This window comes from Oryza sativa, chromosome 6, assembly GCF_034140825.1.
Source record: "Oryza sativa Japonica Group chromosome 6, ASM3414082v1".
Classification (NCBI taxonomy): Eukaryota; Viridiplantae; Streptophyta; class Magnoliopsida; order Poales; family Poaceae; genus Oryza; species Oryza sativa.
Window position 1 is genome coordinate 28,200,152 of NC_089040.1, and position 14,321 is coordinate 28,214,472.

General features: G+C 44.5%; 2 protein-coding genes across 2 annotated transcripts; both read right to left on the reverse strand.

Annotated features, from left to right (window-relative positions):
* Window positions 1–863: 863 nt before the first annotated feature.
* Window positions 864–4,768, reverse strand: LOC107276473 (pollen receptor-like kinase 5). The gene is made up of 4 exons (XM_015786927.3): window positions 3,903–4,768; window positions 1,899–2,618; window positions 1,584–1,795; window positions 864–1,496 (listed from the first exon to the last, which is right to left on the reverse strand). Exons 1-4 carry the CDS (start codon window positions 4,594–4,596, stop codon window positions 1,056–1,058), a joined length of 2,067 nt encoding a protein of 688 aa, XP_015642413.2. The 5' UTR covers window positions 4,597–4,768; the 3' UTR covers window positions 864–1,055.
* Window positions 4,769–7,099: 2,331 nt separating this feature from the next.
* On the reverse strand, window positions 7,100–11,019 carry LOC4341760 (uncharacterized). Its single transcript, XM_015785835.3, has 9 exons — window positions 10,809–11,019; window positions 10,582–10,699; window positions 9,862–10,046; window positions 9,587–9,732; window positions 8,799–8,890; window positions 8,387–8,634; window positions 8,095–8,164; window positions 7,611–7,676; window positions 7,100–7,522 (listed from the first exon to the last, which is right to left on the reverse strand). Exons 1-9 carry the CDS (start codon window positions 10,970–10,972, stop codon window positions 7,334–7,336), a joined length of 1,278 nt encoding a protein of 425 aa, XP_015641321.1. The 5' UTR covers window positions 10,973–11,019; the 3' UTR covers window positions 7,100–7,333.
* Between the last annotated feature and the right edge of the window lie 3,302 nt (window positions 11,020–14,321).

Genomic DNA, 14,321 nt, shown 5'->3' on the forward strand with positions numbered 1-14,321 from the left:
GAAAGTATTGTCACCGTAATTATAGCCAAGTGGCAGTGGCTAGCCGAGTTCCAAACTAATGAAGTACGGAGTACCGTTTTATTTTCTTTGCAATATTGCCTTTTTTGCATGGATATTTGCTGATTTTGACGCCCGAGCAAAGATCAGTGGTGTAAGGAGTGATGTGTTAAATTGCATACGAAAGTCAGCAGTTTCTGCATGCCTTTGTTTGAGTCCCTGTCGTAACTACTGCGTCATCAATGCAATCATGATATGCAAATTCATCGAGTGCAAAGGCCCTTGGCCTTTCATCTGCTCACTCATATCACCACTATACTTTCACAATATTTCTAGAGAAAATCCATTATATGTCACTGAGTTTGTTACATGTCTTCAATTTACCACTGATTTTGTCACGTTTTACAATATGTCACTTTTTTTTTACTTAACTTCTACAATTTACCATCGCCGTCTGGTTAACCTTCCCTAGTATTATACATTTTTTATCCAAATGATCAAAATACTCCTGGAACAAAAACATCCAAAATTTGGACAAAAATTTCGAAATATCAATATTATAAACATAAGATTGTAAACATCCAATTTTTGTCAAAAACTTAAAATATGATAATTCAGAATTTTTTTATCAAACTTTAGAAGTTTTTGTCCCAGGGGTATTTTGGTCATTTAGATAAAATTGTACAGTACACATAGACTAACCGGACGGCGATGGTAAAAATCGTAGAAGGTAAGAAAAAAGTCAATGGCATATGCAAAAGTAAATTGTATACCTGTTACAAACTCTAATGGATTCTCTCTTTCTACCAACAATCTTCGTATATCACCTGTGAAAATGTACGTATGCAAAAGGTAAAAAAAAAAACTTCACCACAACCCTTCCCTTCCTTTAATAAATCTAAGAAAATTAATTTACACGCACTGAACAGTATTATCTCACACGTTCACATACCCGGAAGATCTCCTCCGTCCCTTTCGAATCGTAGGGCTGATCAGATGCACCGAAAAAGCTGTGAAACATACGCGCGCGTACACAAGGTGAGATCGCTGCTGTTTCGCTACGAGGAGTGGGAGCGCGACGCCTCGCCGCCGCCGCCGCCGCTGGCCACGGACGAGGCGGCGCTGCTGTCGTCGGCGCCGGCGCCGGCGTCGCGTTCCCGGAGCTCCTCGATGCGGGCGAGGGCATCCCTGAGGTCCCATCGCTTGTCCACGTCGCTCTCGCAGCAGCCGAGGCCGACCTTGAGCAGCTTCACCATCTCGCCCTCGCCGCCGCGAGCGCCGCGCATCTCCTGGTCGAACACCTCGCCGGTCCACTCCTCCCGCACCACCGAGTGCACCCACCCCGCCAGGTCCGTCCCCGTCCGCCCCTGCCGGTGGTAGTTCGCCGGGAACTTGCCGGTGAGCACCTCCAGTATCAGGATCCCCAGGCTCCACACGTCGCTCTTCTTGCTCGGCCTCCCCGTCTCCCCGCACTCCGGCGACTTGTACGCCACCATCACCTGCAAACACGAACCATCCCCAGTCAATGCGTGCCGGCCTATACGCCGCGGGCGTTCGTCGCCGCCGCCGTCGTTCGATCGCCTCACCTGCGCGGCGTGGCGCGGCGTCATGACGGGAACGAGGGCGTAGTCGCTGAGGATGGGCTCGAACGCAGCGTCGAGGAGGACGTTCGACGACTTGAGGTGTCCGTGCGGCACGGTGAGCATCGGCAGCTCGTCGTACAGGTGCGCCAGCCCGCGCGTCACGCCCTTGATGATCTTGAGCCGCCGCGGCCAGTCCAGCGCCGCCATGCTCGACCCTGCACGTACGCCACCGATCACGCGTCGCCGGCGACATTAACATAAATCAAATAAATGCAATGCAGGTTGTGTCAAGATGGGAAGGATTGTGTGGTTAATTACCTCCATGGAGGAGGTGAGCCAAGCTGCCATTGACCATGTACTCGGTGACGAACAGCTTCTCGTCCTTCTTGTAGAGGTAGGCGACGACGGGGAGGAGGTTGGGGTGGACGAGGCGGCCGAGCCGCCGCATGTGCTCGTTGAAGTCCTGCCTCCCGACGCCGTTCATCTCCTTGAACCGCTTCACCACCATGGACTGGCCTTCCACCAGCGTCGCCTTGTACGACGCGCCGAAGCTGCCGCTGCCGAGCACCTCTGCCGACGCCCGGAGCAGGTCCTCCAGCTCGAACCTCTCCCTCCCCTCCTGGATGAACACCAGCCGCCCGTGGTCGTCCCGCCGCCCGCCGCGCTTCGCCGGCACGGCCGACACCGTCACGTGCGGCTGCTGCTCGCCGCCACCGCCGCCGCCGCCGTGTGCGACGGTGACGGCCGGATTGGGCGTGGCCTTCATCCTGGCGGCGGCGGCGTTGGCGGCGGCGCCGCCGACGCCGCCGCCCTGGGTTTCGGTGGTGGCCTCGCGGCGTCGGGCGAGCATCGCCGTCAACGCGCCGGCGAATGCCAGGAGCGCGCCGACGACGACCACCACGAGGGCGATGATCATGAGGATCTTCAAGCTGCGAGGCGACCACCACGACGACGACAGCGGCGATGGCGAAGGTGACGCGAGGATTGGCACTTCGGGGCACGGGGCGCCGACCGGCGGGCCGCAGAGATTTTTGTTTCCTGAATATTTCCATGGGGAGAGGTTTGGATCAGATGGTGCATGAGCAAAAAAATAAACTAATTTTAGAGGACTTTATTTTGGAGAAATTGAACTAAATTCGTGTTTTCCAAAGTACCCAAGCAGTACGAATTGATGTGGTTTGTAAAAGTAAAAGACAAATGAATTGTAGTAGAGATAGTATGGGACAGTTGCATGGATATTTTATAAAGTGACAGTATTTTAATCTTTTGTTTTTATATTGGTATATATATCATATATGTATGGGAAGGGTGAAAAATAAACTTATTTTAGAACAACAGTGGTATCATGGTATGTTGTATAATCCGTTTTTGTTGGATTTTTGGAGGAATTGAACTAATTCGTGCGAAAATCCTATGAAATCATGCGTTCACAAGTAGCCCAAACAGTGCGACCAATCAAGGGTTTGGATTTTTGATTGAATCGATGTGCTTGATAAATATGCTCTATAGTTTTTGTTCTTCCAAAAAAGAAGAATTATAAAGGTAGAATATTGCAATGCATTCAGGAATACTGCAATTTGGTGTACACTAGCAAAAGGATAGTATTATATTACAGTGCACTAATCTAATACTTTTATGTGGTTAGTTTAATTAGCACGTTTGATCATGTTGGATGTTGACTTCTGAGTTTAACATCTTCATGTAAGTGTTTCTTAATTGGTCATGACGTACTGTACAACCTCGAAAGAGCCACTTACAGTAGTTGGTAGGAATAGTACTTTGTTTTATTTTGTATTTACATAGTTCTTGCAGCCCATTTTATTCTTGGATTCTGAGACAGTGAGACATCAATCTGGATTTGCTTAAAGAAATCCTTAATTGACTAGACAAATGTGTAAAACAGCAACATATGAAAGTTGGGTGAAATTTTGAATTTTCGTGGTATGTTTTTCAAACAGGTAAACGGTATGTTTGGTGCGAAAACTTTTTATATGAAAGTTGCTCTAAAATATCATATCAATCTATTTTTCAAATTTATAATAATTAAAAATTAATTAATCATACGTTAATACCACCTCGTTTTACGTAAAAAAATTAATCTTCATCTTCAGGAGAAAAGAACACCACCATGATCTCAACAAAATTCCATTACTCCCTAAATCCTTTTATTGATCGCATGTTCTGTCCTAATTGCAAATCAAACATGTACTAGTCCAGTAATTCACTAGGAATTCGTGCATGCACGAATGCATGAACAGGCAGGTAGCAAAATTTCACCATTTTTTAATTAAAAAATGTATAAATTCACCATAATTTGCTCACCTTGGAACGATTTGGCGTCGAACCGCCGGAGGCCCGGCGGGATGGGGCCGGAGAGGTTGTTGTCGGAGACGTCGACGAGGCGCAGCTCCTTCTGGTTGAAGTCCGGCAGGGGGCCGTCGAAGCGGTTCTTGGAGAGCTGCAGGACGAGCAGCTTGGGCGAGGTGATGGAGGTCGGGATCGGGCCGGTGAACGCGTTGTCGGAGAGGAAGAGCTTGCGGAGGCCCCTCATGTGCGCGAACGCGGCGGGCGGGATGCCGCCGTCGAGCTTGTTCCGCGACATGTACAGCATCTTGAGCGCCGGGAGCATGGACACGTCGGGGAACGGCCCCGTGAGGTTGTTGTTGGCGATGCTGAGGGCGCGGAGCCCCCGGAGCGCGGCGAGCGGCGCCATGTCCGGGGCGGGGCCCTGGAGGCCGAGGTACTCGAGGCGGAGGCCGCGCACCTGCCCCGTCCGCTGGTGGCATGTCACGCCGTACCACAGCGACACGCCGGTGCCGGCGCCGGCGCAGGGGCCGGGGGTGGTGGTGGCCCACTGGCTGAGCGGCTCCGGCGGCGCGCCGTGCGGCCCCCGCAGCGCCCCCCGGAACGCCAGCAGCGTGGCGGCCTCCGGCCCCCCGGCGGCCGCCGCCGCGGCGAGGGCGAGCGCCGCCGCGGCCTGCAGGAGGAGGAGGCGCACGGCGGCGACGCCGGCCATGAGGCGGGCGGGCGGCGGGGCGGCGGCTACCAGTGGCGGTGGCGGTGGCGGCGACGTGCGGGAGGCGTGCGGCGCATGCGCGGGAGGGTGGCTAAAGAACGGGAGGCGCGGAGGGGGAGGAGGGACGGGGAGGGAGATCGCGAGGTGGGGGAGAGAGCAGCTAAGAATAGCGCGGGAAGCGTGTGTGTGTGTGTGTTGGTATTTGGCGGGAGGCTTAGGCTTAGGCTTAGACACCGAGGGAGAAGAAGAGGAGGAAAAAGCTGGCGTTTGGTGTGGGAGTCGCCGCTGGAGACTGCAACGTTTTCTTGTTCATCACTTCTGTTTTTTCTTTGTTTCGGTTGGCAATGGCTTATTTGGCTGCTTGCTCGCACATTGACAAAGGGTTTGTTTGGGAGCTGGATTTCTCAGCTCCTTACTTCTAATTTATTTTCTAAATTCTACAACCACAGCTTTTTATAATCCGAACAGAAAAATGACTATTTGGAAAAGATGTATCAGCTAGAAGCTTCTCCAAACAAACTCAAAGACTATTTGGAAACAACGCTTCTCCAAACAAATTCAAAGACTATTTGGAAACCGTTGTTTCTGCTTATATGTAACATTTATGGCTAAATAGGATGTAAATCTTAGTGACTTAAGTTATACATCAACTTAAATCACCACACTACTATTGTTTTTCCCTACTTGAGTGATATTCTCTTTATTTTTTAATATATGATGTCGTTAACTTTTAGAGATATGTTTAACTAAATTTTGTACAAACATGACAATAATAAGTAATGTTTAAAGAACTTTTAATGGTAATCAAATCACAATAAAATAAATGATAATTATATATTGTGCAAACATATATAATTAAAAGAAATGGTGCAAACATATAAAAAATCAACGGCATTATATATTAAAAATGAAGATAGCATTTATTTGGATTTAAAATTGTCTGGAGCGAAAAATAACTATTTTTACTTAGGGTGAAGACAATAGACCTCCAGCAAAGCTCAATGACGAAAAAAAATATATATGACTTTTTATTAAAAAGAAAGTACCTTTAAAAACGTGATAATCTCTTGGGTTATACAATAATTTTCATAACCAAACCATGCAGGCTGCCAAGAATGTTGAGAAAGTTGTCTGATTTTTCTTTTACCAGCCAAGTTGTCTTCCTTTTTTTAGATAATGGATTATATTAACCCGGCCTCTACACCTTAGAAGGTGTACACAACCCAAACCACAATCAAGAGTACATAAGACTCAACCCATTACATGGGGATACCAAATACATGGGGATACCAAATAATAGTTTAACAAAACGGTTAAAGAAGAACAATAGTCTAAGCCTCAATTCTGGTGTGTTTAGTTCACGCCAAAGTTAAAAGTTTGGTTGAAATTAGAACGATGTAACGAAAAAGTTAAAAGTTTTTGTGTGTAGGAAAGTTTTGATGTGATAGAAAAATTGGAAGTTTGAAAAAAAAAGTTTGGAACTAAACAAGGGCCTAGTGTAGTTGTATGCTATATGTAGATCCTTTGCAGTACTGTACGTGCAGTATTGCTAACTGACATGTCAGTCTAAGAATCTGTGAGACCCATGTGTCAGCGAGCGGTACTGTATGTACGTATACGTACGGTACTGACATGTCAGTCTAAGAATCTGTGAGACCCATGTGTCAGCGAGCGGTACTGTATGTACGTATACGTACGGTACTTCAGAGGACCCTCTCTCTCAGTTCAGAGCTGTATGATGTTTACTCTTTGTCCATCTAGCAGCACATCGGCAAGTTGTTCTTTTTTTTTTCTAAAGCACATCGGCAAGTTTGGCTCTCCATTTTCACTATTTTTGCCAGTGACACATCGATCTGCACACCTTTAATGCCGAATTAATCACAACATTTTCACTTCTGGAAGCGAAATGCGCGACAAAAGCTTTGGTTAATCACAAGAGATGCGCCCACCGACAAACGCGCTGTCTTAAAGAATTTCGTGCCGCCAACTCGCGCCCACGATTCAAGAGAAAAATCACGAGTACGTGGCCCATGAATTATAGTATATACACACATAGAACATAGTCACATACATCATGCAAAAAAAAGTTATCGCACGACAAGAACAAGGCCTAGGGATAATTATATATGTGATTAGCAATAGTTGTAGATGATGTTGTTGCTGCTGGGATATGCCTTAAGTTGATATGCTTTTGTTCTCTGAAAATCATCTGAACTTGACAGCTATATATGCCCATTTCTATGTCACATTCATATAAAATGGTGGAATGTACCTTGATTTTGGTCGTGATATTGTTGTTTTGACAGCAAATATTGGTCCAGGAAGATGCATTGGTCTATTCGACATCTGCAGTAGAACTTCCACCGATTGTTCTACCTTCGGATCATAAATTATTCGATAATGTAAATATGTTGAAGAAAACTTACAGTGTGAAAACCTGAAAAAGCATGCACGGCGGCCTCTTCTTTCTTCAGAGTTTAGTTCAGAGAGACTTTGACCGTAGTTGAACGAATGGTGTAAGCAACACTCTTTCAGTCTCAGATAATACAAAAAATTCCAGTTGATGGATACATGGAAACTAGGAAGCAGGTCAGATTTCCTACAGGAGAGTGCTGCTTATAGGTTCACTGTTCAACCAGAATGATCTAAGTTTCATCTCGGGAATCCAAAAATTCAGATTTTCGATTGTTGAATCAGTATATCTTGTTCTGCTCCAACAGGAATATGACTGTTCTGTTTAATCAACAATGAAACACCTTTGTCTATTGAAATCCTCGTATCCAACATCAACAAGACAGAGCCCATCTGGAGGCGCTGGGGGAGCAGTAGCTCGCCTGCAAGTGGCTTCCATCAGGTTCAGCAAAGCATCTTCTTCAGCACCAGCAGCTGCCTCCCTTATGGCAGTCGCAACAAGAACCCTAACCATCTGTTCAATGAAATTTACTAATATTAACTAGAATTCGGGGGACGACTGGATAAATTACAATGCCATGAAACAACTTGATGTATAATACCTTGCGCAGAAACCTGTTTGCGACTAGCTCAATGCATATGGCCCTGGTGGTGCCTTCTTCACAATTCTGCAAAAATTGGGAAAACGGAATGGAACATGGTATTACCAGTTGAAATGATATATGTGCATGCAGAATGCTAATTGAAAAAAAAAACAGATAAGGGAGTTATCGATTGCATAGCCATGATGCTAAATTTTATGAGTCCACATAATATATTTAGTTTTGATATCAGCAACTCAAAACTATATAATCCACAATTGCATACACGTCATAATGCCATACTCAAGCTATGCCAATGTCCAGCAACTAAAGTTAAGGTTACAAACGCGATACCACAAAATAATACTGTTACTTTTATGTAGAGATTAGCAGTACTAGAATGGAAGCACTGGGAAGTAACCTGATTCCTGACATAGTATATTACCAGCAAAAGTTACATTGTTATTTTCTGGTTTAAAAGTTCAATGTATTAGACTAGCATCACCTCATCAGCAGTGTGTAGTTTGGCCACTGCAGCTCGAGAATGGAACATGAAACACTCTGTAGGTGGACCACTGCAAAACAACAAAACATCAACAGAAGTTTTTTTTTTTTTGGTTGAACTTGATGGCGAGCATAAAAATAGTGACATGGTCATTTACAAGGAAAACAATAATGTTATATTCCAACAAAGATGAACAAATATGTCAGGCCTAGGTGATTAATTATCATAAAACAGCAAGAGAACCACTTTTGTACTTGAAAAATACACAAATACACAATAGTTATAAACTTACACACTTCGTGAAGCTTGTGTATCACGTGCAAACATCTTGTAAGATAGTGATTTTCCTTCCAGTTGTCTAATGATTTTGTCAACCTTACCCACATCAAAGCTTTGAGGTTTTATGTTGCACTCAGGACCCTCTACTGTTTTAGCGGACTGTTCTTCCCCTGAGATTAGTTTTACATCCTCGTCAAGAGGAAATATATACAGGTATCTCCTCCATTTGGCTGCAAAATTAGGGTGAAATTCACGTGAGACCTGCAAATTATGCCATCAGTTAATAACAAGCGTAGCATCACCCATGGTGGATGTCTTGACATTCTAAGAACTTTACATGAAAAATGGACAATTCTACCACTAGCAGCAATGCAGCATACATATCAAGTGCAGTCATATATTCTGAAAAAGCAAAAGAAAAATACCTGTGACACATGCAAAGGTCTTAGTTTATCAGGTGCAGCCTTGTTTATTGCATCCTTTATATCACTAGACTTTACATCCTTCCTCCATGTATCTAAGGAAATTAGAAGTAAATACACATGTCAGCTATCAGGAGAAGTAATGTATCTAGTCCCATGGTGTATCTCAGCATTCCATTAGAGTTAATTTCTCACATAAGTACACAAGGATTGTCTATTTATTTGTGCAAATGAGTTCTTCATGTCATATCAAATGAAATGAATGGCATGCATTGGTGGAGTTAGTCAAATAAGAAGGTTAGCAGTTCATTGCACGTAGGCCAGAGTTCTGCACTGCTATATCTCCAGGCTATTACTTCTTTGATAGGAAAACAGTGGTGTATTTGGTATTGACAAATTGTTGTGTTAATGATTTTATAATCAGAAGCAAATTACTTGTTCAAATGCTTCTGTAAACAAAGCAAAATTTTCAACCAAAAAAAAAAAAACTCTACAAAATAACTGCACATAAGCTCTTCTTGAGAAGTAGACCCTCCATCCCAAAATATAAGGTATTTTAGAGTTGGCCACAGATATTAAAGAAAAAGGTAAACATGATGGATGTTGTGATTGGTTGAGATGAGGAAGTAGGTGGAGAAACTAAATGGGGATTGGTGCGATTGGTTGAGAGGTGGAAAGGTAGCTAAATTTTGGAACAAAGGGAATAGTTTGTAATATGACATGTTCATAAAAGTGGATAATTAGTTGAAGGACCACTGGAAAACAATAGTGTGTTCTCAGGTGCAACTAACAAAATGAGCAAACTTGCTGAAGGGCAGTCACCCCTTTGTCTGTGCGCCCAGCAACAACAGCACAGCCTTCTAATGGCAATGATCTTGCTTCAAGCTGTTTAGCTTTCTTCTCGTCAACAAACTGGCCAAGATGTTTTTCTACTAACCTGCAAGAAATACAGAGTGCAACAAATGGTTTTATCCTGTCATCTGTCTTGAGATGCAAAGGAAGTGAAGAATAAAAGTGCCAGATATGTCTATAGAAATGACATAACTCCATTCTTATTTATCCTTACCCTTGAACAGTGTTGAGGCCAGGCTGCTTCTGCCAACCATCAAATGACCCCCCATGATATGAAAGGACAATCTTGAAGGTTACTCTTTCCCATCGTCCTCCTCGATCTTTGGATGATTTAGTTGATGTTTGATTTTCTGATGGTGCTGTGTAATCTTCTCCATTCGTATCAAGGCTGTAACCATTCTGTTGAAGAAAAATCCGATAAATCTTACTGAAACAAACTAAAAGTACTAGAAACGGACCTGCACCGACAAATTCCAAAATCTACTCTATCCTCCAAGAAAAAATGTGTTCACCCAAAAGATTTCAATTTCTCTAAAACGATGTGTACTACTTAGATGGGGAAAATACCAACATTTGGCTCACTAAGAGAAATTGCAACTAATACTAACACATTTTCCCCTTCCCATTTACTGAATGCGAAGAACCACTACCTCAGGGTTTCACATGGATAATTCTAGAAACAGGCCTGCACCGACAAATTCCAAAATCTTAATCTATCCTCCAAGAAAAAAATGTCTTCACCCAAAAGATTTCAATTTCTCTAAAACAATGTGTACTACTTAGATGGGGAAAGTACCAACATTTGGCACACTAAGAGGAATTGCAACTAACACTAACACATTTTCCCCTTCCAATTTACCGAATGCGAAGAACCACTACCTCAGGGTTTCACATGGATAATTATTTAAAAAATAATAATATCATTCCTTCTCACCTCATCCTTCCCAAACAAATCGGCGAGCCCCGCTGCCCCGGCGCCGGTGCGCACGAGCTCGGCGTAGAAGTCGACCACCCTGCTCCACGGCCGCGCGTACATGTACTCGTAGCTCTCCCTGCCGCAGCCGCAGTGCCCAACCAAAACCAAAACAGTTACTACCAATCAAGCCCCAAGCCGCAGATAAGCCCTAGACGATGGAGGAAGTGATGGGGGGGAGCCGTTACTTGGCTGTCCACCGGAGGTGGTGGCACGCGTCGGTGTGGTTGTAGTGCGCGTGTTCGTCTCCCTCCGCCGCCGCCGTGGAAAACGACAAAGCCGGAGCTGGCTTCGCCGCCGCCGCCGCCGCCGCCGCCGCCGTCGCCATGAGGGGCCGGAGCTTCGCGAGCATGTTCTTCCCTTTTTCTTTTTGACCGTAATTTGACCGTAATTTTTTTCAAGAAAAGAAAAGAAAGATGGTTGTTGTACAATTTGAATCCATGGATTAGCACAATTTGACCGTAATTTTTTTCAAGAAAAGAAAAGAAAGATGGTTGTTGTACATTACCTTGGAGAGAAATTTAGAGATCCTTATCCTCTCACTCTCACTCTCTCGTTCTCTCTCTCTCCCACTCTCTCTCTCTCGTTACTCTTCAAGCCGGCTGACGGGGGCAAGGAGGGGGGGCGTCCAGGTGTAGATCGGGGTCGGAGACGGCAATTCTGGTGGCGGCTAACTGGCCTGGCAACGCAGATCGGTAAGATGGGTGTATGGGCGGCGCGGATGCTAGGGGACGGCGACGGCGAATTCGATGCGGCGTCTTTCCGGTCCCCTCTCGCACAGATCCGTCATCAGCTGCGACGGGAGGGGTTGGATCCGGCGACCTGTTCCTCTCCCGCTCAGATCCCGTTGTCTCTCCGTGCCCCGCTCACGCAGATCCGCCGCCGGTGTTAACGGGAGGGTCAAGATCCGGCGGTTCTACCGTGGTCGTGGCCTCCCTACCGCCGCCGCCTCTGCACGCGCGGCCCCTACGCCGCCCCCGCCCCTGCTGCCTCCTTCTCCCCCACGCCGTCTTCGATGGCTGCGATAAGGGGCGGCGGCGGCGGCGGTGGGAGGCGCTAGAGGAAGGGATATGAAGGGGAGGCGCATGGTCCGGTGGGTGAAGAATGAAGAAGTGGGCGGTCGATGAGATGGAGGCGAAGGTGGCGAGAGGTGGTCGCCAAGACCTCCGTCGAGCATCTGGATCCGGCATCCCTTATCCTAGCGACTGATGGCGCTGGCGCGTTCCTCATCCATCTCGATCTGACAGCGCCGCCGTAGGAGGAGGTCACCATCTACCAGTCCAACGACGCCAATGTGAGTCCTCAACCCAATCATCCAGACACTTTCCTCTGCATCCTCTTTTGATTTTCTCTTCTATCCAGGATACTTGGTGCTATCTTTTGGTTTGTGCTTTCACCGATAAGTCAGGGGACCCGGTGTTGGTTGCTAAGCACATCGCATTTGAGGATGCAACTTCTTTTTAAGTCCTTATGGGGTTCACCACATTCCATTAGCTCATCAGATTTGTCTCTGCTTCTTCTGGTGGAGAACCGTGTTTGACAACACTCCTTATGTAGTCATAGTGTCCAAGCTACATACACTGCAGATAATCTAGTTGTGTATTAATCTACATTTCTTCAGATCTTCAGAAACATCATCCGGCTCACTGGAGCTATGCTGATAGGCAAGCCTTACGGGAGAAACAATGTCCGCATTATACTGAATTTCTTTCGAGGCCAGGCTGCGGCCGGCTGAGTTCGAGGAGAGTTGGCCCGCGCCGTGCTTGCCAACGACCGACGTCCTTGACTCGCCGTCAGTTCCAGCCACTGCCTCCCAGGTGCTTTATTTTTTAAGACAATATATCATGTTGTTGATGTGAAATTTTGGGATCATCTTGTATAGTAGTAATCCGGTTGCTTAGAAATTAGAATACGGTTCTTATCTGAGCTTGTGTTTTGAAATGTGGAATTGCTGGACAACAGTTTTGTGATCATGCTTTTATGTTGTTTATAATATCATTTACATCCCATGTTACATATTTTCCTTTGCTTAAACTAAATTGAGAGTTGAATCCACTGTCATTTATTTGTTTCAAGTATTATTTTTTGTGATTCTCAGCATTACATTTTCACTCTGATACTCCCACCGTTCCAAAATGTAATGTGTTTTAGTTTTATCCTAACTCAAAGTTATCTTCCTTTTAGAAAATAATCTGGGTATTTGATGCAAGTACAGTATGATCTAACCTGGTCAGCATTCTTATATAATGAGTTATTCTTTGTAATGAGCTAGAAGTTATAGATATAATTTATTCGTTAAATCCATAGTATATTTTCATCACAAAATTAAAAATTAGAAGTGATTTTTTGCTTCTCTCTGAAGTCATGAGTACATTGTGACTACATATGATGGTGAAACTGGTCTGGTAGAGGGGTCAAATTATCTGTTAGTAAAAAAACTTGAAGCATATATTGTTTAACTTTATTAGATTTAGCATGCGATGAGCTTTGCTGATCACCTTCATAATTAATGCAATGTGCGTCCTTAACATTTGGAAGGACATTTGAATCCTTTTTTCGCTTATAGGCGTCATGACGTTTCTTAAGTATTCCTTCTTTTCGTCAGGCATTTTGCGCATACAGCTTTGTGTCTCTGTCTTCGTGTATTGGGATCTAAGAATGGGGACGATGATCCAGATGGCGCATCTAGCTTGGAAGATGAAGCTGTACATAAACATTATCAACAACAAAAGCATGATGTATCTTCTCGAAAACAACGGTGAGAAGCAAAAATAATTTAATCATTCACTTATGTTTTTTCAGCTGATTTTGTTCATTTAAATGAGCCGCAGGATGTGTTTATATATGTGTTGGACTTCGATGGAATCAATTAATACACCAATTCTTTTGGTGGGGATTATTCTATCTCAATGTTGAGATAGCTTGCCTGAGCAAGGTCAGTTATCAATTTTGTGCAAACTACAGCCATACTACTGCAACCAATTTTTTTTTCTCTTCCAATGTAATATCTGATCACATGGTTGTTTCCTGCTCTGTTTTGGTTGCGATGTGCATGCTTCATTGGTCATCTGTTTGGAAACACTCAATTCTGACATGTACCAATGTAGTACCAAAAATTTCATGTCTTAGTTTGCTATGCCATGATGCTTGATCTAAAGAAACTTTTGTTCTGATATGCGATAGAGGTTCCACTTGATTTTCTAGGCAAGTTATTCGTTATTGTTTTGTTTTACTAATGTTCCATAATATTCTTTTATGTGTTCTCTATATGCAAATACTGTTAAGTTTTTTTTTATGCTTTACTTATGCTATTTGAAATACCTTTCACGTTATGGCCCTAGGAAGTAATAGGGGAACTCAAGCAACAGTTATGTACACAAAACACCAAGCTATAGGCCAAACATTTAAACTTTATACGTAGGTCTTCTTTTGTGTGCGCGCGTAGTTAAGGGAAATTGTTTGGCAGACTATACATCCGAAATCAGAAATAAGTGTAGCAAATAAAAATATAATGAAGTAATAGTGGTATTATTTTGGTTAATAGTTTGGTGTGATAATTTTTTTTTGGATTTGCTAAATTTCTGGCACCATAAAATTCCATTGATTACAGTCGGTTTGCATGCCTATGCGCTATGCCACACAACCGCACAGGCCTGAGGCCTCCCAACTGTGCTTCCGTGAGGTTGAAGATTATTTCCACA